We start from the raw sequence: 20,815 nt of genomic DNA, 5'->3' as shown, positions 1-20,815 counted from the left end.
TTTAAAAAAAAAAAGTTAACCCAGAAAACCCCGTATTTCTCCACCAAAATTCAGACCGTGCTCAGGCTGACTCTAAAGCTCCCAAGGACTTTAAGAGAACCGGAATTTCATCTTACAATTTTACTAGGAAACCAAAACTTCCTGGCACAACCCCACAACATCCACCTATCTGTGGGAACTCCCTTGGAACTTCCATTCCCCTGTGGCAAGCGACTCTGCAAACCAGCCAAATCTCACACAAAGGTTTGCTTCTTCATCGCTCCTCTGGAATCCCAGGGCGTAGATGAAAGTGAGGACTGGCTGCCTCGGAAAGCGTCCAGGCACAGAGCAATAAAAAAAGCAGGTAGCAAGATACCTAGCAGCAGCACAAAATTCCCCCTTCTATGGCAAGACGGGAAAAGAGAAGGGGATGCTTGTTTTCAGCCACACGGCTCAGTGATGGGAAGGCAGAAGAGAGTATGTGGGACGATGCTGGAGAGGTGAGGGTGAAACGCCACAGGGAATTACTTATCGGGGAGGAGGGAAGTCGAGTCTCAGGGTTAAGGAACTTGTCACGGGATATGCGAGTTTGGCACCAGCGCCCACCACAACCTTCCTGCATGCCTTAGCTCCAGTCCACAAAACAATGTTTCCATGCTCCAAGGCTTTATGGGAAAGATAATTTATATTCCTAAGGAACGTAGTTGCTGCACACATGAAGTCTTACAGAGATATTTAGATAGTTTATTGCCAACTACTTACATAGAACATACTCTTGAATTAACCCCTTAGATGCCCTCCTGAGCATATCTTCTCATTTACTGGTGCCTTTTCCAATGGCGCACAAAAATTTAAAGGCAGCTTGATTTGTTGCTATTTCAGCACATATTACTACTGCATCCAAGGTGGAGGCATGAACTCCTCCTGCCCTTACACATTCTGACAGGCTATACTAAATAGTGAGACCAACAACTTCAGAAGCAGCTAATGACTCAAAGCCCCCAACCACGGTTCTCCTAAACCAGCCTGGTTTTCAGCAAGGGACTTTCTGAAAATCAGACCCTATTAAATTGTCTCAGACTGGGCCCACACAAAGCTAGCTGCCTAAAACCCTTCTGCAAAAGCACACCTGACTTCTGTATGCATCTCCTAAATACAGTGTAAACTAATTATTGTAGGGACAATGCAAAATTAGGGTAGTTAGAAAGTAGCCTCTTCTTCCAACTTGTAGCAATTAATTCCAAAGTCAAAAACCTTCATAATATAGTCGAGAATTTTCAAAGGCACTATGACGTTGGTGATGGGTTTTAACTATTTTTCCCACAGAAGCCAATGGTAAAAGTCCTGCCAATTAAAAGAGCGTTCATCTAACTCAACTTCCAAGTGCTCCTGACGATCACACTCATAACTCCTAGGTGAGGTAACACCACGTTTCAATCTTTTGGAAAATGATCTTTAAAGATAAAACTTATTATAAGTAATAAAAACCTGATATTCATCTTGCAACGACAATAAAGACCTATAAGAAAGCACGGATGTTCAACCAGAATAAAATCTTACTGTGCTCAGCATGAACTGGTTTGTGACCATACACTTTATAACATACAAAACCCAAACACTAAAGACAGAAACAGTATGCTACACCCGTACAGCGTCTCAAATGGACACTTAGACTGCACCAAAAGAAACCCATGCGTTACTTTAAAACCAGCTCAGCCTCCCACCTGACATTTCCCCTCTGGCTGGGCTAGCAGAATGATTTTCGTTAAGACCCAAAAGCCTTATCCCTGCTTCTCAATCTCCCTGTACTACCCACTTTCTAGATGAAAGACAACTTGCAAGGGCTTAGAATCACTTCTGGTAAAATATGCTACACAAACTTATACCGTCAGATTTAGTATCACATTTAGTATTTCCAAATATGTTAATGGGAAGATTTGTGCTTGGGTTTTCTTCTGGAGTTTCCCTCTAAATAAATTCCATGGTTCTGTTATAGGCGCCTTCTCAATGTCTTTTTCACAATACAAGCCAGGACTGGATGAACCAATATTAATAGCTGATCCTCCAGTATGTACTGTGTCCTGTCATCTATCATCCCCCGGGCCATCAGCACTGCTGGGATTTATAATCAAGTCATGGTACATAACAGACAAATGAGCAAAAAAAATTTAGTATGTCCTTAATTCCATTACAATTATATTGACTGTAGTAAAGGCCTGCCATTTTTAAATAGTGCACAAACCCTTAATTCCCTGTGACAAGCATACATATACCGAAATAAAGATACAGAGATAAGCTGACACTAGTTCCATGTCAGGGAAGTCAAAAATATCTGAAAGGCATACCTACACAACATCGATTAAGACTATTCATAAATCCAGCGAGCTTCAGAAAGGCTCCAGAAGCGAAGCAGACGACAGGGCATGTCTCACTTCCTTCAAGGAGGAAGCATTTACTGAAACCCTACACTGTCAAAGGTAGCTGCCAAAACAGCAGCAATTAATGCTCTCAGCTGCATATGCCCAGCCTATCCAAAATAATTTTAAGGTCAAGCTTCATCCATCTTCATTTGTTTTTAATTTTGCCAAGGTAACTGCGATTAACTTATGAAGTTACAGGCTGAACTACTTTGGGATCAGGGGAGATGGGAGGGAAAGAAAGGTTAATGCAAAGTCATGCGTTTGCCTTACAAGCCTAAATAAATAGCTGCTGGGGACGCAGAACAATACTGCATTTTAAAATGAAGAAGAGTCAAATCCCTATAGCTGAAACAACCAAAACATAAGTTACTTTATCTCTTGGAAAGTAGTTGTCAATATTAACGAACATCAGCCATACGCAAAAGACAGCTGAATTACACCCAAAAAACCCCCCTCGCTGTACTCTCTACTTCTAGAAATGCAGCAGAAGGAATATTTCCAGTTCCCGAAAAGAACAGCTATAAGCTAGTCCGGGGGCAACCGAGGATGTCTAAATGCAAGCAAAGTTCTCGTATCCAAACACTTCAAGTTCTCTGAGCAAACAACAGTTGCTCATATCCAAAGGAGACAGCGCCAGTTTTGCATGCTCCTTCAACAGGTACCAGGCTTGCTTTGCTAAATAAACACTCCAACAACAAAAGAATGTAGCAAATTCCTGACAGGAAGTTTCAAAACCAGAAATGGCTGCAGGCATATCTGCCACCCTCCCGTGACAGGCAGGCACCCCTGCTTCCCGGCCAGGGCACGCAGTCACTCCGAACCTGCAGCTCGGCTCCTTCCTGCACCGCCTGCAGAGCGCTGAACTACTGCCTGCCCCTGCTCCAGTAAATCCCACCTTCTGGCTCCCTGTGCTGCCCCTCTGCTTGCACAGTTTGGTACGGCTGTATTTATTACTCAGCTTTATGCGTTGCCAGCTCCGACTCCTGCATTGTTAAAATATCTGCGCGCACACACGCACACAGGTAGCAGGTATGCTTTGCTAATTAAAGCAACAATGCTCTTCTCAAATGTCTTCACACAACAAATACTCGGCTTCTGGAAAACTGGTTTGGTTGTGATTTTGTTGGGTTCCCCCCAGTACAACTTGGAGATGAAGATCTTGTCACAGCTGTAAAACCCAATGCTCAAGCTACACTACGGCCCAAGGTTAGGCTTTGCCTATTTACACAACAGTGCACTTCCTTTAATGCTTTAAACTTCTTGTAGCCCATTTCTGTCTTTTTCATACAAATAATATTTGCAAAAGCGAAATGTCTTTGTTCACGTAGACCAAACAGAACCTTTTTCTCGGTAATAGCCTGGAAGCTAATAACTATTTTAGAGCAATTCCAGTACAATGAAATGCTGTTATTGGCTGTTTATGTAACAGTGAATTAACCCCCCCCCGATACCTTTCAGGAATTCATAACCATAGTGCACAAAATGTACTTTGCGAGAGCTTGTTAATACAGTAAGTGCAAAAGCCGTCTTGATTCAGAAGACTGCCTTTCAAAGCAAACATGCTTAACCTGCAGTTTCAGTCATGGAAGAAATTACTCAATTAATTGCAGACAACAAAAACAACAGGGTTATAACTAATGTACAGTAAATGCTCTGTGGGTGTAAAGCAAGCTCATTTCCCAGTAGCGTACTCTCTTACATCCTAACACATTTCTTACCCCACTGCTCTAAAACAGCTTAAGAATGTTAAATTTACTTAGATCTTTTTTCCCCACACACACATTTGTTTTCTAGCAATGAATATTATTATTATTAACCCAGGTAGGGTTTGTTCTCTTAAGAAACACGTTTACAATATAGTATTTTGCAGCACAGTATTTTTCATGCTTTCTTCTCATCATCTTTTCCGAAGTTAAAACCAAACATCAGAATTTCTAAAGTTTTTGCCTGTACTAATGACATCCTTGCAGCGACAAAAGCAGAGACCACAGTGACAGGACTCAATAAATTCTCACCTACTTCTAGGAATTCATGCAGGCAAAGAGTAGCAAAAAGCTCCGAAGCACAAAAAGACCCCACCAGTGGCAACTGCTCCCATCCTGACACTAAGCAAGAGATGGAGTAAAACGCTAACGATTAAAAATAACGGAAGGAAAACTTACCAAAGCAGACACTGATGTCTTCTTCCGTCATTCCTTCCATTCACATTAAAGACATCTGCCAATGACTTGATCTGGGCTAGGTATCAGCACAGGGCTAATATTCAGACTCGCTGCTTGCTTACTGCTTATAGATTTTCAGGATATGTTTACACGCGCAGCTTACGATTAAAACCGCTAACTGCGATAATAAAATATGCAGGTGAAAATTAAAAGAATCCCCTTCCAGCACACGGCGGCCGGTTCTCGGCAGACGCTAGAAATATTCGCAAGCAACCAGGAAATATTCCGCTGCAGCCAGCCCGACACCTCGCACCAACCTCCCCTAAAGTCTGGCGATATTTTTCTCAACGCAGCCCCCATGCAACCGCCTCTAACCCTCTTACCCCGGAGCCACCCCGCCCCGCACAGCTTTATTTCATGTAAAACGATGCCTGCAACACTTGGGGGCTGCTGGCTCCCTCCCGTTACCCGGCGGGTCACCCCCGGCTACACCTGAACGACCCTGCCACATCACGTTAGGCGCAGCGGAGTGCCGGGTTAAGACGTAATCCCTCTCCCCGGCTTACGGATCCCAGGAATCCTCCCCCGCTATCTCGCCATGGCAACGGCAGCTACGGGGAAGACGGGCCGCCTCTTACGCAAGAGGAGCGCGCCGAGCCCTGCCAACGGCCCGGCGGCCCCCGCCCGCACCGCCGCCAGCCGCGCACCGCCGCGCACCGCACCGCACCGCACCGCCGCCAGCCGCGCCCCGCACCGCCGCCAGCCGCGCACCGCCTCACCCTCAGAAGAGTTTGAAGCAGCCTGCGGGTCGGGGGCTTTTTGGGTTTTTGTTTGTTTGGGGGATATTTTGCTTGGGGGTTTTTGTTTGTTTGGGGGTTTTCCTTCCCCCCCTCCTTTTTTGCATTTCCCACCGGTGCAGAAGTAAACCGCTCCAATCTCATCTCCCGCCATAGAAAACCCGACTACAGCGAAGCCGTGCAACAACACGCGACTCCCATTCCTGCTTCCCGTTAGTAGGTGCAGCAAAACGTTGTTGCGCGGTTAACTTCTTCCAGTTAATACCCCCGGGAAGGCAGAGAACGGGCAAGATGAAAGGCAAGGTGCGGACTTTGATCGTGCAATCGGATCCATGCGGGCAGGGCCCCCGGCCCATGTGGAGCACCGCTGAAGGTCAGCCTAGCCTGATCAGATTGCAGCAAGGGAGCCGTAGACAGCAAGCCAAACAGAGGTGGAAAAATCTATACACCCAGATATCTGCCAAGAGATGAAAGAAAAGTTTGCCTCTGGTGCTGGGATTTATGATAAAGGTAAATGAAGCCGTAATAAAACACTTGCCAAGATACCTAGGTCTTCCTTCAGGAGAACGCTTTAAGCATGTGCTTAAACCCCTTACTATTCAGGGCAGCCCATAAGCGTTTGCTGAAGGTTATGCATAACGTTCTTACATGGGAGCCCGTAAATTCTATGCTGATTACGGTTTGTTTTTTCTTCTAAATCTGAACCACTGAGAGCTAACAAAATGAATTGCCCTCATTATACTTTAATATCACCTCTGTCTTCTTTCAAATTGAAACAGGAGAATGCAAGCAGAAAATAAGCCTTATTTTCTACTAAGAGGATAAAACCCAACTTTACATTGTCATTTGTTTTTTTTTTTTTCTCTTTAAGATCAACAGGCTGCACAACACCGTGCATCCCTATGAATGAGCACCTTTCGTAAGGAAGAAAGCAAGCACAGGGAAAAATGATTGCTCTGCTACTCCTAAAACTTTGGAATTCCTTTGATGTGCTGTTACAAGCCAGAAAGGATCACACAGAGCAACGCATACATACATGCGCTTTATCCACTGATCTCTTTTGAAGCGAACCTTAAAACGCTGTAGATAGTGAACGTAGTTTGGCTATTAAAGGTCGTGGATAAGACAGCTATTTATCAGTTCAAGTAAGGTCACTGTCACATCCACAGGCAGAGGGCTTTGCCTATTGCACAAATGACACTGCCTGCCCTTAATGCCCCGAGAAACTTTTGACAAGCTAAGCATACATAACAAGCCACAAACCTTCCATATAAGTGTTACGGTTCATTAATATTCAACAAGGAGGTATCATGTCTGCGACTGCTTCAGTTTCTGTTTCGCAGCATACTGCCTCTCCTCAGAGCTCTCCGCTGGTGATTTTTTACAAAGAACTTGTATCCCGTGTTGTAGGGAGAAACCTCGCTCACTAGTGAATCGGCGGTTGTGGCTCTTTCCGAAGACCTTTCTCCTTGCTGTCATTTAGTAATACTCTGCCCCACGTACTGAACTACTGGTTCATTTACTTTCTTTATACATACAGAAAAATGGACCCTGGAAAATGGTTTGTGCCAGTTTTAGACTTCTACTGGAGCTAAAATCAGGGTCTTGGTTGAATTCTGTAACATACAGTTCTGAAGGAAAACATTTTTACGTAACTCTTCTGTTTCCCTTTCTGGGAGACAACCTTGGTAGGAGAGCTTATGAGAGGCAGTCAAATCTCCTGTTGCAGGTCTTGAGACAGGTGGCAAAGTACCAGGGCAGAAGGTTACGTTAAGGTCAAGGTGTTTCCCATTCTTATTAGCCATATCCAAATGCTATGGGCAGGCAGGAACATCTTTACTATATTCACCTCCAAGAAACTTCACCTCTTCTCCTCACTTGCAGTAATTTGCCCTGCTAAATCCTGAGCTGAAGGCACCATCATCTTGCTGGAAGCCTTGTTGTTATAAATGGGTAAGGACAAAGAAATAAAGAAGAATCTCAGATGTCTGTCCCTAAATGACCAATTTACCTTTCAGGAAATAAAGGTCTCGCCATGCTCTTATACCTTGGCATGGGAGCTGGACAAAAGAGATGAAGTTTGAAACCCCAAAGCCACAACTGTCCCAACGTGCCCCACTCAGCTCTTCAAACAGGAAGGCAAACCCAAGAAGTAGGTTAATGATCTTCTTTCATTAAAAAAAAAATAAAATCATTCATAAAAACAATTAAAAGAAGGCCATGATCACACTGCAGAAAAAATGAAAAGTGCATTCAGGTGTCCATCGATAGTAAAATTATCCGTGAACTTTATAAAGCACCTCCTAGGCTGAATGCTACAGGACTTCTGTTTAATCAGGAGAACAATGCTGCAAAAAGGGGGAGAAATTAGATGTTCAAAGTCTTTCCCACTGTTCCTACAGCTTAAAGACCTATGGGCACTAAATCATGAAGAAACGAGTAAGTAAATAACTACAATCATCACCGCTGTGCAGAGAAGCTTGAAACCAAAGAAAAAGAAAGATCAGTATAAACAATCCTAACTCTAAATTTGTACAACAAACCTAGAAGAAAATGTCTCCTTACGTGAGATCATAGCAGGGCCCAAATGGCTTCAAGACAAAGTGCACGTGAACTGCTCTCTCCTGTGAAGGCTCAAAGTTGGATGCTCAAGTCAACTACCAGTGAGTTTTCCCACAGAAGCGCGACCTTCAAGAGACTGTTTCTACTGCCACCGGATTCACAGCAAGGACCTGGCAGCATGCGATTACCACGCGAGCTTCTCTCTCCTCCCCCAAAAAGGGGCACAAAATGAAGGATGCTAACTGTTTTCAGTCATTAGTGACTAGAGATCACAGCACCTGTATTTCCCTACACCTCCTTCCTGGAGGAGTATTTTAACAGTCTATTAAAAAATTAACTAGTAATGAAACAAAAATAGATTACAAACTGACGACCTCCATTTTCTAAGGTTGAAATCCCAATCTCTTCCACTGGAGTGAAAGTCCAAGTGACGAAATAAACCTTGAACTGTGTCCTAGCGTTGCTCTACTCATCATTTTTGGAAACAAAGAGCACCGCTTCCCAAACACTGCAATTTAGCAACTTCATCCGTATACGTGTCCTGATGCCAGATGTCAAAAAGAGGGAGCAGAAAGCCTTCAGCCAGCCAGTATCCAAACGAGAGTGTTCCCCCGATCAACATCACTGACCGGAATCGCGTTTGTAATCGTAAGGGATGCCAGTGCAGTTACTGTCATACCACCGTGACCCGACTCCAGGCAGGCAGCTGTGCTCCCAACCCAGTGGTCTCCAAAAGTGGGTCTCATGAACAGCAAGCAGTCAGCTAGATATGAAGGGCGGGGGAGAATAAAAAGGAGGAGCTATTTACCTTCAACACATTTGGCAGAACTCAGACTGCATCATCTTGTTAGCTCTCACAGTGGTGTCCAGGAGAGAGTGAGCAGGAGACATGACAGAGAAAAGCTCAGATACAGGAAAAGAGAACTATTTAACTAAGCATTTTTTCCATTTTTATCAAAGGTAATTCCAAATAGTGAATGGGGGGAGAAGACTTCACTATGCTATCTAGTGTTCATCCTAAGTCAGATTGCAAGATATGTTAGAAAAAGACAGTACTTCTTTGGAACTGCTTTAAATATGACTGAATAAAAACTCCTACCTGGGTTTGAAATAATATTAAATAGTCTTTCCAGTGGTTTCGTCCTGTTACACTATGATTTAAACCAGGTATAATGCAATTTTGAATCATATTCAAAGAAGGTATCTCAACCAATTTAAACTATATTTAGACCACAGTATTTTTACTACTAAAGAAACCTAACAGAGGAACAACATGCTTGGAACATCTGTCGCAGTGATTGAAAGAAGTCTACGACAGGAATAGCAAACACTTATTTTCTTTTCCAAGATGCTGTCAGTCTGTTGAAGCAAGCTATCAGTGAAGTAGATTGTTTTTAAGAGGTGTCTCACACTGGGCCATCTTCTCCAAAACAAAGATGATTAAAGTATCCCCTTGTTGCATAACCTTGTCTGCTTGCATATTATTATCTCCTATCTCTGTATTGGGGGAAAAAACTCTTTGTCAAAGCTAGTAAGCATGTTACAGTGTTATATATAAAAAAAATTAATTTGCCTAAGTCTAAAAACCTCCGCCTAATGAAATTCAAATTTGAACATGTGTCAATTATTATTTACATTTAAATAATCAACCGTATGACTCAACACAATCCCCGAGATACAGACCCCTAAGCAAGGCTGTCTGTCACACAGCGTATTCTGCAGAGACGATCAGAGCCACAAGTATTTATGACACAACTTTCCAGTTACTTCATGGAAGATGACAACAGAACAGCGGCTCACCCTACACTAGTTGGTTCTCCAGGATGGCCTTCTATGCTGCTTACTCCTTAGGTGGTCAAAATCAAGGTTCCCTTGCCCAACCACCGTGTCCTGCCTGCCCAGACCACACAAAGATGTTTTCCACAGGAAGATGAAGAAGGGAGGAGTCTCTGGGGCTGTGCTTGGGCTCCCTCTGAGCGCAAAGTTAAAGGAAAGCAATGCGCCAAAAAGTAATGGCATGACTCACAGGATTCATTACAAGTTCTTGGTGTATTACTGTCACGGGTCCAACTGTGGGCAACCAGCAAAGAGTACCTCTTCTCGCTGTCACCAGGCTGAGGTTTCAACCGCATGGCCAAGTGGCAGCCGTACACATTGCTCACCTGAACTAGGATCTGCCAGGGCCCTTAGGTCAGGCACATAATACATGGTAAAGAGTGGCCTGTTACTCCACATCACCCCTGTCTGATTGACAGCATCAGCACACAGCTAAGGCAGGCACGTCTCTCTCGAGCTCTGGTGGAATAAGCCTTGAGGCTCAGCTGGAAGACGACAGGCCGGTAGGCTGCCAACATGAGAGGATGCTTTAATAACCAACAACAGTATTGCATGACATGAGACAACGCAGCCCGCAAAGGGCCGGAGGTGGCTGCGGTTGCACGGCCTGGGTGGTTTCCTTGTGCTCAGTGCTAAACTGGGTTCAGGAGATGTGACCGTCACCATTACTAGTTTCTAAGACCAGCCTGGGGAAGAGCTTCTCACCAGGTCGCAGCACCACCTCGGGGCTGCCGGCTGCCGCACCAGGGTTTTCAGCCACAGCTGAGCACTACCAGTTTTCTAGCCAAAAACATAGGATATGAAATGGTTTAGGAAGCATTGTGACAGAAACGAAGATGGGGGCTTCAAAAAAGCAGCCAAGCAGTTTCTGACCAGTGGATATGGTTGTAAAAGCTCTCTGAGAAACTTCAGTATCAAATAGCTAAGACAGAACCAAGTATCAGCACTTGAAAAGGACTGAAATTACTGTGAGAAAGGAATGAAATGCCACAGCCTTGAAGTTCTCTGCTGATTATTTGGAAGGGGAATAAAAAAAAAAAAATAATCATCAAACAAGGACAGGGATACTTACATATTCAACTAAATAGTTTAAAATCCTATTTCCTTTTCATATGTAAATATTTGTGTTAGCATGTATTGTGCTAAAAAGATTCATGAGACATTTATATATAAAATCCAGACTTAAAAGCAGAATTTATCCCTCTGCATAGTGTTTTCTTGTAGATACAGGGCTCTACTTCAAAAGGGAGTGCTACACAAAGGAATCCTTGCTAACTTCCAACTTCTGTATCAAAAGTATTTAGTGTATGAAGAATCCAAAAAAGTTAACAATTCAGCTGCAATGGGGAGCTCACATAGGGTTCTTTTGCAAACAATTTGGGAAAAGACGGTGGCTGCATAACTCACTGGGGTGACCCCAACACCCCACTCTACCCGCGGCTCAAATCCTTCTGTACCTTTATTAAAACCGGTGGATACAGATCCCCTCTTCCTGAGAGCAAAGACTTGATTTCCCCTCGCATCCACTGGTCCTTTTGGAGTGGTCTCCTTTGAGCTCTCCGGGGACATGTCAGCTCTTTGCTCCTGCTCTTTTTACCCCTCCTTAAATTTTCAACAGAGGGACTTCAGCAAAAGCTATCTATTTTAAACTGTTTGTGAGACTTGGATCTACATTTCCAGAGCGATAAAAGGTAGAACAGAATTTTCTCTGTTGGTAGCAGACAGGCAGAGCTCCTTTTTGACTAATTATTTTAATGCCGCTGTGGTTTTGTTGTAGTATTAATTATGCAGCAGGGCACCTACAGCTTTGTATAAGCATCTTTTTGAATTATTTAAAACAAAATAAAAGGGAAACAGCAGTTACTCAGCATTTCTGCAAGCTGTGCTACTCAAATTTTAGCACCGATCACAGAACACGCTAAACAACAAATAATGTAGTCACCCGTGTGCAGGCCTTGGAAGACGAAGCACAGGTCAATTCTACAGCTCACTGTCCCTTCACAGCAGTGCATGTGCTCAAGGACAGGAGTATTGTAGGGTTACCAAGGGTACTACTTTGTGGATTCAGCTGGTTAGTTTCTTAAAACAAACAAACCAACCCAAAATCCAACCCAAAACCCCTAACCCAGACCATGGCATAAGTGGAAAAAATATGTTAAATTAAACAATATATTTCCATTCAATTTTTGAAGTTTTGGTTTGAAATAGGCCAAAGTGAAAGACCCAAGGAGAAATAAAGTTCACAGACTCCTATATGATTTCAACCCAGTCCTTGGCCAATTCAGTAACAGTTGGGTCAGATATTATAAACTAATACAGACGATATTTGATGACATGGTTTTCCAGCCAACGCAGAGCGCCCTTCCCTCCTGCTCCCAAACCCATCCCAGCCCCCAGTCCTTGCACAGCGCTGTTAAACCGTCCCCTTTCACACTGACGATGGAAGCAGCGTGGGGTAGCAGGTTTTAGAAGAGTTCCCTTAAGGCTAATGAGAAAATGTTGAAACGAACCAGGGTGCAGTCATAGCTGTATGACTCTCCGAAAGAAAGCATTTAGGAACAGATTCATAAACAAGGGGATTGCAGCTGTCAGTAGGCGCTTAAGGCCCATAATCGGGATCAGACAACACAACGCGAACTGCGGCATTTGCCACAGGAGTTACTACACTTCTGTCCTTTTTCCAGCAACTTCTGCTGACTCAGGAGCACAAATCGCTGACATCCCTCCCGGGTGTGCTCACGCACACAGCAAACTCCTTTACACGCGCAGAAAATCAACAATGTGAACACGGAAAGGAGTTTGAAACAACAAGTATATGTCAAAGAACTTAAAAAACAAAAAGTTCCATGCTTTAACCACCTCTCTCTCCCCCCCCCCCCAAATACATTAAGTGCTACACTGAATAAAAGCAGCTGAACAAACAATCTTGGGATTACTGGAAAAAATACAGTGGTGAAATTTTGCAGGATTTAAGCCCACTACAAAGACCCACAGTTTTTTGTCCCATCTGGAAGATAAATTGTTTCAGTGAGTGAGGATTTCCCCTCTTTTCAGAAAGGAAAAACTCACTGTGCATGTGTGGCACATCCTAAATAACGAAAAGCATCACGGGAGTTGTTCTGCATAGGTACCCACCCCAGACACTGCACAAGTAACCCTGCCATTCGAAATGTGGGATAAAAAGACTACAGAAACATTTAAAGTACCACTTCTTCAAACTTACAAAATTACTATTGTTACAAGAAAATACATACAAACAAAACCAACTGAATTTATCTAACACTTTATACAAAAATCACTTGAACTGAAATTTTTTGCACAAAGAATATGGAAAGGTCACACAGAAAAGCAACTTGGCCTGCAAAATGACAGTATTCAAGCATGCACCAACACAAGCAAGCAAACGTTCGCATTAATACTACTACTACTACTACTACTACTGTCTTGTATATACAAGAAAAACAGATTCCTTTGGCTATCTCCTAGCCTCAAATCAGGTTATAACCTTGACACCCAAACTAAACTTCAGCACATTTATTGCCAAAATCCTTTTGGCATCAGATTTAGTAACTGTGGAAAAAATATTCCAAGTTTTCTCTTTTTTTATCCAGTGAAATATTTTTACAGTTTCTTTAGTCTACTTGTTTTCCTCTAAGTAATTGTTATCCCTTCTATTTCCTTATCCCATGCTATCCTCACAACCAGTTTTCCATCTTTCATCAACAGCCCAACTTGAACTCTCCCAGCTAAGCAGGAGTTCTGTGGAAGAGAGATAGAGGTTACAGCATACAATAGGCTAGGACGTGCATCAACAATATCGCACTCTTGCAAAAAAGCAAACATTGTGCTGGAACAGACAGACAGCAACAGAGGTCCGTGAGGAAAGCCTTCTGCTGTACTCACCATTACTGGGATGTTAGCAGGAGCATTTTGGTCAAGTTTCACTGCTGCACTCCATGAAACGTGGCCAAGTCAGAAGATATTGAGAGAAGAGTAGAAAAAGGATGGATTATGTATCTAATCTAAACAAAAGGAAACTGAAGGGAGACAAGGTAACAGTCTTCAATTGTTCAGAAGGATGATGCAAAGAGGAAAGGAACTTATTTCAAATTACAAGAAGAAAGACTTTACCAAGACAGTGAGAAAAAGCTTTCTGACAGAAAGAAAAGCACTTGAATACAATATATATATATGTATACATATACATCATATATATATATATGTGATATATATTTTATCTTTTTAGTAGGATGAGAACATATACCTATATATGAAGATGCTAGTGACTGTCAGAAACGACCAAGGTTTTGCCAATGCTGTCTTAGGGTAAGTGGTTCAGATAATTTCTTAGGGACCCAGTTCAGGCCTGTGATTCTGCATGCAGGCAAACCACCTTACCCTTTTCCCAGCACCAAGTGCCCATTGAGGCCTATGAGAGGAGCAGTCCCTTTATGTTAAAAATACAGAAAGAAGAGTGGCTTTAGCTTTGCTGTCCCTGGTAATCCTGGGCAAAGGTCAGGTACAACCTGCCCCTCAACAGCAAGTCTACGGCGGAACGATTAAAGATGACGTAGCCCTGTGGAATACTGCAAGTCACCTGAACTGCACAAAAAAACCAAAGTCCATGCAATCAGCTACAGAGAAAATAAAAGCTAAGAGGTCTACAACTAGGAAAGGGCGAAAATCTGCTGGAACACCACTTTGACTTCTATATACTGTACCAGCGGATAATGCGTATTATTTGTGGAAATCAGCTTCCCTGTACCCCGCTTCTAAATAAAGTACATGGCTTTTCCCGCTCCTATGTGTATTTTGTCTGCACAGATTACTAGGAGTTTGGGGTAAAAACTATTTTACTTATTTACACCATCCCTCAAAAAATAGGGATCTCCTCAGTGGATTAAAAGCATTGACCACCCATCAGCTGTCCAAACAAACAAGTCGCATCTCCCACCTCACTGTGATTTAGCTACAGCTACAAGTTTGGGTTCAATCTAAGGAAGTGATTTTTTCCCCCCCGTTCTTCCACAACTTTCTTTTAAGTTTCCAGGGTGGTTTTTTTCTCTGTCCTTTTCCCCTTTATTCTTCTCTCTTTTTCTTCCTTCCAACCTTTTCTGTTCTCCACTAGCTGCTCTTCTCCACCACCGCTCCTAATTTCTCTACACCACGCCACAGGGTGGAAGGCCGTGGAAGAAAAGCAGTGGGACAAGCACATTGAGCTCCAGTAAAACAGGGACACTCCTGGTGCCCTCCTCCAAACGTTTAAAAGCAAAGGTCTCCAACCTTCACTGATCCATCAGCAGTAACAGTACAGACTAATACTGAAACACCAAAGGCAACATCAGGTTTTGCTCTCATATCAAGGTTGACTAAATCAAGACATATTTCACAAACAGAGAGGGTGGAAGAAAGCCTGAAGGACTGACTGAAGATGCAGAGAGGTACACAATTTGGTCTAGTCTTGCGGGTAACACAGAAGCACCCATAGAAATGTTACAGTTGCAGTCACCCTAGAGCAAAGATGTGAAAAATTACTGTGATTTCTACCCCAGTCAACTTCAGTCCTTGGGCCAGAAAAAAAAAAAGGGGGGGTAAATGAAAACTCTTAACGAAACTCTTTAAGAACAAAGGCATTGCAATGACGTCTTATGATGAGGGGACAGGAACTACTGTGCCTCTATGGGACAAAGCACAGGTCGGAGAACAACACAGGTGGCTTCAAAAACATTTTGTGTTCTCTTGCCTCTGGACTGCCGTTGGGGTTGGAGAGGCCCTGACATGATCTGGATGCGTGCAGCCTGCCTGGATTATGCTGACCATACGCACCGTTGTGTCCTAAAGGCCGGACCCCCGACACACTCCTCCTGACTTCCACTGCATGGCTTGCAAGAGGAGTCCAGGGCTGAAGCATGTTCTCCAAGCCAGGGAGATGTCAATGGTCCTGTTAAAACCGTTCCAGAGTTTTTTGTGAAAATTGACAGGACTGCAGTCCTGGTGGAGATCTCGGCCGCCATACACACATGTTCCTTTGGCTTTTCCTTTTACTGGCAACACTGTAAGTGGCAGTGTTTTAAGAACTGAAGCCCTCCAAGAGAAAAATTCAGGCAGATCAGAACACCGTGGCAATTACATTACTAACATACTCTTCCCTCAGCAAAACCTTGTCCACAGCACATGTGTAACTAAGTTTCAGCAACTTGTTTTGGAGTCACTTCTCATGCAAAGCAACTGTTGAGTTTAACTAGAGCAGCTTTTGACAAACAATTTATCAGAACCATTACTGGGCAGACACTTAGTTGTTTGTTGTACAGCCAGGACCAAGGGTGCCTTAACAGAAAAGTTTATTTCCTTTTGTTGTTCCATGCAGGTGCATTAGGATTGTTGTAATACTGGGCTTTGTTTGATGGAAAGTTTCTGTATGTACATATATCCCACACACGCACATATGCTCCAAACTCCAAGGAAAATAAACAGCAAGTTAAGCTGTGGTCATACTTTTATTTATACTGGTCACAGCAATCCTCATTTTCTCTGGAGTACCCAAAACCTTATGCAAGTGCATGGCAGATATGGCCTCTGGCATCATGAGACATACTTGACAGGGTAACAACAGCTGGACTGAGTGAGGTTCGTACGGGCTAGCCACACGCGATGTCACGCTGCACTCATTTGGAAAGTACCTAGCAGCCGTGCCTCAACTCATTTTGAGATGAGAAAGGTCACTTCTTCCTGGTTTGTATAAAGGTTATCAGAAAACCACAGAAAGTTCCCACAGCAGTAACTAACAAATATTCTTAGGGGAATAAAACAAAATAAAAATCTATATTTAGATATGCATGCATGTACAAAGCTGTTTTCCTAAACACAAGATAGAGGGCTTCATGGGCTGAACTCCGGCAGAAGAGTGAACGTTCTGCCACAGCTGCTCTACCAAAACCAGGCAGCTAATATGGAAATTACCTCCTGTTTCCTAAATACAAAGTGCACTAGTATCAACAAACTATTGAGAAACTAATGACCAAAATTAAGGGGAAAAAAACAAAATAAAGGTGCAGTTCAGCTCAGAAGAAGTGCTGCCCATCTAACAATTTCCACTGATCTTACCAGAACTAAGTGTACTTATATAGGTATCTAAAAGTTAATTTGAAAAAACAGACTTTAAATTCTGTTTTTGAAGATGCGAGCCAGTGTGCTTGGTTACACAACATGCAACAACTGAGTTTCTTCTTCTGCTCTGAGCATTAGGCAGTCATAAAAGGTGTTACGAAGTCTTTAATTACATCATAAACCTTGGCAGTGTTTGATAATTTCTTAAGGGATTTGATAGAGGAAGCAAAAGGTTACAGAAATCTCAGTTTTTATTCTCAGGTTCCCTGCCCTCACAGCAGTGCAATCATGTGGAAGAAGCAAATGTGAAAGTATCAGATGCAAGAAGGCAAGTAAGTACATTTCAAGTTCCTTTTTAATTTTAAAAAAATCTAATCGTTTAAGCCAACTTCAGGGATTTCTGGCTCAAGACTGAGCACCTGAGGTTAAGAACACTACTAAGCATAAGTGTTTTGTAATCAAACCCCTAATTTTGTGCTGTGTTCAAGCTAGCAGTTACTAGCTGAATTAGCTCCCGAATTCAGTGCTACCCAAGTCGGGCAGCAAGGGCTGCATGCACCTGTGGCAATCTACCATGGAAGACTGGGGGAAGATCTGCTCTACCCCAGCACACTCCTTCCCAGCCTGGGTCCGCTCCCCACCTGTCCCCGAGACCATCCATCAGCTGGGGGTGATTCACCAGTTGTAAGGCAGGGGCTTTTCTCCAAATGCTGCTCGAGCATCACGTCCCGTCACTTGCACACAGTGTGTATTGTAGAGGGCTTGAAAATTTTGCACGGCCTCTTTTATTTTAGGAACAGAGATGCTGCTGACTACAGAATGACTTCTTAACGGTGCTGCTTTAGGGGGACACTACTGGCTTTACTTCCTCAGGATGTAACTACGAAGGATGGAACTACTGCTTGTGTAACAAGTAACTCGCTGTTCCTGCCATATAGCGGTGTCCTGCCCTACCAGGGAAAATATAAATATGTGCCAAAGAACCAAGTTCTGTCCCCCAGAGTTCCAATAACAGAGTTCCAATGTCCCCAGAGTTCCAATAACAGGAAGAAGCATGCTCAAGAAAAACTCGGAAGGGGATTTTTCCTTCAGCTTTTCTCATACATGAAATATATGCATGTATAGCAATATTCCTGTTTTAGTAGCTCTGGTATTTGTTTTCCATTAGGCATTACGAAACTTACTTTAGCAAATATGTTTTGTGGGTTGTAATCCATAGCTTGTTAACCACTATATTCATTTAGGGACTACACATATGCTTTTTCAAATATAGACATAAGGGGAAGTAAAAATCATGCCAGAGAGCATTGGTTAGTTCCCAGGAAAGACGGCATCTAGAATTTGGCAGCCTTCAGACATGAGAAGAGTACAAATACCATCAGACTCAAAATTTTAAGTACTTTGTGGGGGCCATTTTTTTTGGTATTGGTGACCCCAACTTCTACAGTTATTTGTAGCTTAAATCATCCTTATTTTTTAATACAAAATACATAGCATCGTTTTCTCTAGCTGTAGCATTATTTTACTAGAAAATGATATTTGCAAAACACATCCCCACAATTCTGAGTGCTTCCAGAAACGTATTTTTACAGGACATTTGATAAAAATACTGATGTAATTCACTACATTGCTACCAAACTTCTTACAGAAGGAAAGTATGATTGGTAAACAGAAAATAATAAATGAGTTATCATTGGGTTTCCAGTAAAGTAGAGAGTGAAAAGTGGTCACACCAAATCACCAGAACACACCAAGAACTGGTCTCTACCACCCAACAGAAGGTGGGGCAGAGATGCCCGAGGTAAAGCTGAAATGATTTAAACTACCTTCACACATCACAGCGGCACAGAGGTCTCGGATCCTCCCAAAAGCTGCAGCCGACAAAACCTTCTGTGTTTCATGAACCCTGGCTCCCTGCTCGGCCAGGCATCGGCTTCCCGACGGGGCACCCCAGCTCAGGCACAAGCCTGGCTGTCGGCAGGGGACACTCCGCTCCCCAACGCCGGCATCCTCGGGTGACAGCTGCCACGACTGAGTGAGAAATCTGTATCTCACATTCATGTAAGGCAAATAATAAACTCTCCAAAGCTATCATGCTAGCAATGAGGCTTCCTAATTGGGAAAAACACACCTGCTCCAAGGTAGCTGACTGGCTTACGGGTTTTCTCTTTGGTTTTGTTATAGCTAAGATGAAAGAATTAGAGCTTAAGCTTATGGCATTTTTATTTTTTTTTTTAAACAAAAATGTGCTGTTGGTTCTGTAAAAAACAAAACAAAAAACCCAGAACCCAAACAAAAACAAAAAAACCCCAAACCAAACAGAAAAGCCCCCCAAAACCCTGCCATCAGCAGGCATATCTATTTAAAAGTGGATAACAAGAGGAAGCTCACATCAAAAATCCCCTGCAAGCTGCTTTGCCCCCACCCCCAATGCTAAAGTCCAGCCCGTCCTAGGAGCTGTCTGGTTCCTTTCCTCACCAGCGCTTCCCTCCCCTGCTTCGGGGAGCACGAGCTCCCTGAGCAAAAAATACAGTATTCTGCACAAGCAGACCCGCGTTGAAGAACATCGTGGGGTTGGGGAGCCAAGCACTGGACCGAGGCCAGCAGCACAACCTCCCCTCAGCTGCAACTTTTCCTACGCTGCTTTTCCTCTCAAAACTGCTCCACCTCTTGCCATGCAGAAGGGGTGGCCATCACTGGGTGGCCAGCCACGTGCTGTCCTCTCTTTGTTGCTCAGGGAATGGCCCCGTGCCCTCCTTGGTAAGAGACAGTTGGTAAGAGACAACATTTAAAGACAAGTCTGGGTGCTGGAACGTAACACTGTTGAGGGCACAGGTTTAGTGGCCATCACCAAAGATAAATTTATTCTCTGCTGATCCATCTACCTCTTAATAACTGAATTCTGGATGGCCTCTAAGCAATGAACTCTAAATTGTAACAGGGCTTCTGCACACACGGTTGGGCTCAAAGTACTCACTATGTTACAAGGGCAACAGATAGCTGTAGAAAAAACATATTCTTATCACTACATAAGAAGAAAAAGATATTTATATTGACATTACAGAAGACCTCATTGGAAAAAAAAAGCCTTCAAATATGTTCAATTTTTTAAAATCAAAATTAACAGTTTATTCTTCAGACTGTGATTGCACTGCAAAAGGGAAATAAAACCATTCAGTGTGCTTCCTCCAAGTTTAAGAAAGTAATTAAATACTGTACAGTTCATAATATTTAATTTGCCTCAGCTTCTGGAAAATAATTAGACACACAGGGGGACACATTCAAAATTTTGATCTAATCTACTTGAAAACTATTTAAAGGAAATATTAACCGATATATATGTTGCTGAATCCCTCTGCCAATACTTGCTGATTATCCCAGCAGTTTTCCCTCCTATTGCTGTATGAAAGAAACAGCCAACTAATTCATTAACCAGGAGGTGTTGATTACATACATATTGTTATCAAAAGCACAAACTACACTTTTTTCCTTTCTCTCAGTTACAGTAATTTTAGGTGCTTGCAAAACAAGCAGACTGAAAATATTCAGCCTGAATCTGATACTTAAATAATACTTGGGTAACGCCTCCTTAGGAACCTAAATAAGACACGCAGAAATTTCGTACACTCAAAGCCTAGCTATGCACAGCTAGTAGCTATTCTCGATTAAGTATTCTATTTTAAAAATGGGTAAAGCTGAACAGTCACAGAGCACTGTTTTTTGTCCCAGAATAAGTATGTCCACAGAGATGGAACATTCCCTGAATTTTACATTTATACCTCCTTTAAATTCAAATTAGTTTCCAAATGCAAAAAAGTTCCCATTTCCTTTTTTGCATGGCCTAACTACAGAAGACTTGGATTATACATACAAGGAATGAATGCTGCCTTCTAACAACTGATTGAACTGGGTATTTTTGATTTTACAGCCAATTGAAAGAAGCCCCCAAACC

At 42.9% G+C, this 20,815-nt stretch overlaps 1 protein-coding gene across 9 annotated transcripts in view; it reads right to left on the bottom strand.

The window, feature by feature from the left end:
• Nucleotides 1–20,815, bottom strand: part of HIVEP1 (HIVEP zinc finger 1) — a 131,920-nt gene that overhangs the window by 84,451 nt on the left and 26,654 nt on the right. The window contains exon 1 of one of the 9 annotated variants that reach the window (XM_072853279.1): nt 4,562–4,736. The exons of the other annotated variants lie outside the window; for them this stretch is intronic. Within the exon in view, the coding sequence (XP_072709380.1) occupies nt 4,562–4,601 (40 nt within the window). The 5' untranslated portion in view covers nt 4,602–4,736. Of the gene's footprint in view, nt 1–4,561; nt 4,737–20,815 lie in introns of those variants that run through there. 9 annotated transcript variants of the gene reach the window in all.

This window comes from Ciconia boyciana, chromosome 2 (genome assembly GCF_034638445.1).
Source record: "Ciconia boyciana chromosome 2, ASM3463844v1, whole genome shotgun sequence".
NCBI lineage: Eukaryota > Metazoa > Chordata > Aves > Ciconiiformes > Ciconiidae > Ciconia > Ciconia boyciana.
The sequence above is the reverse complement of the archived record's forward strand: the minus strand, read 5'-3'. Positions and strand labels throughout refer to the sequence as shown.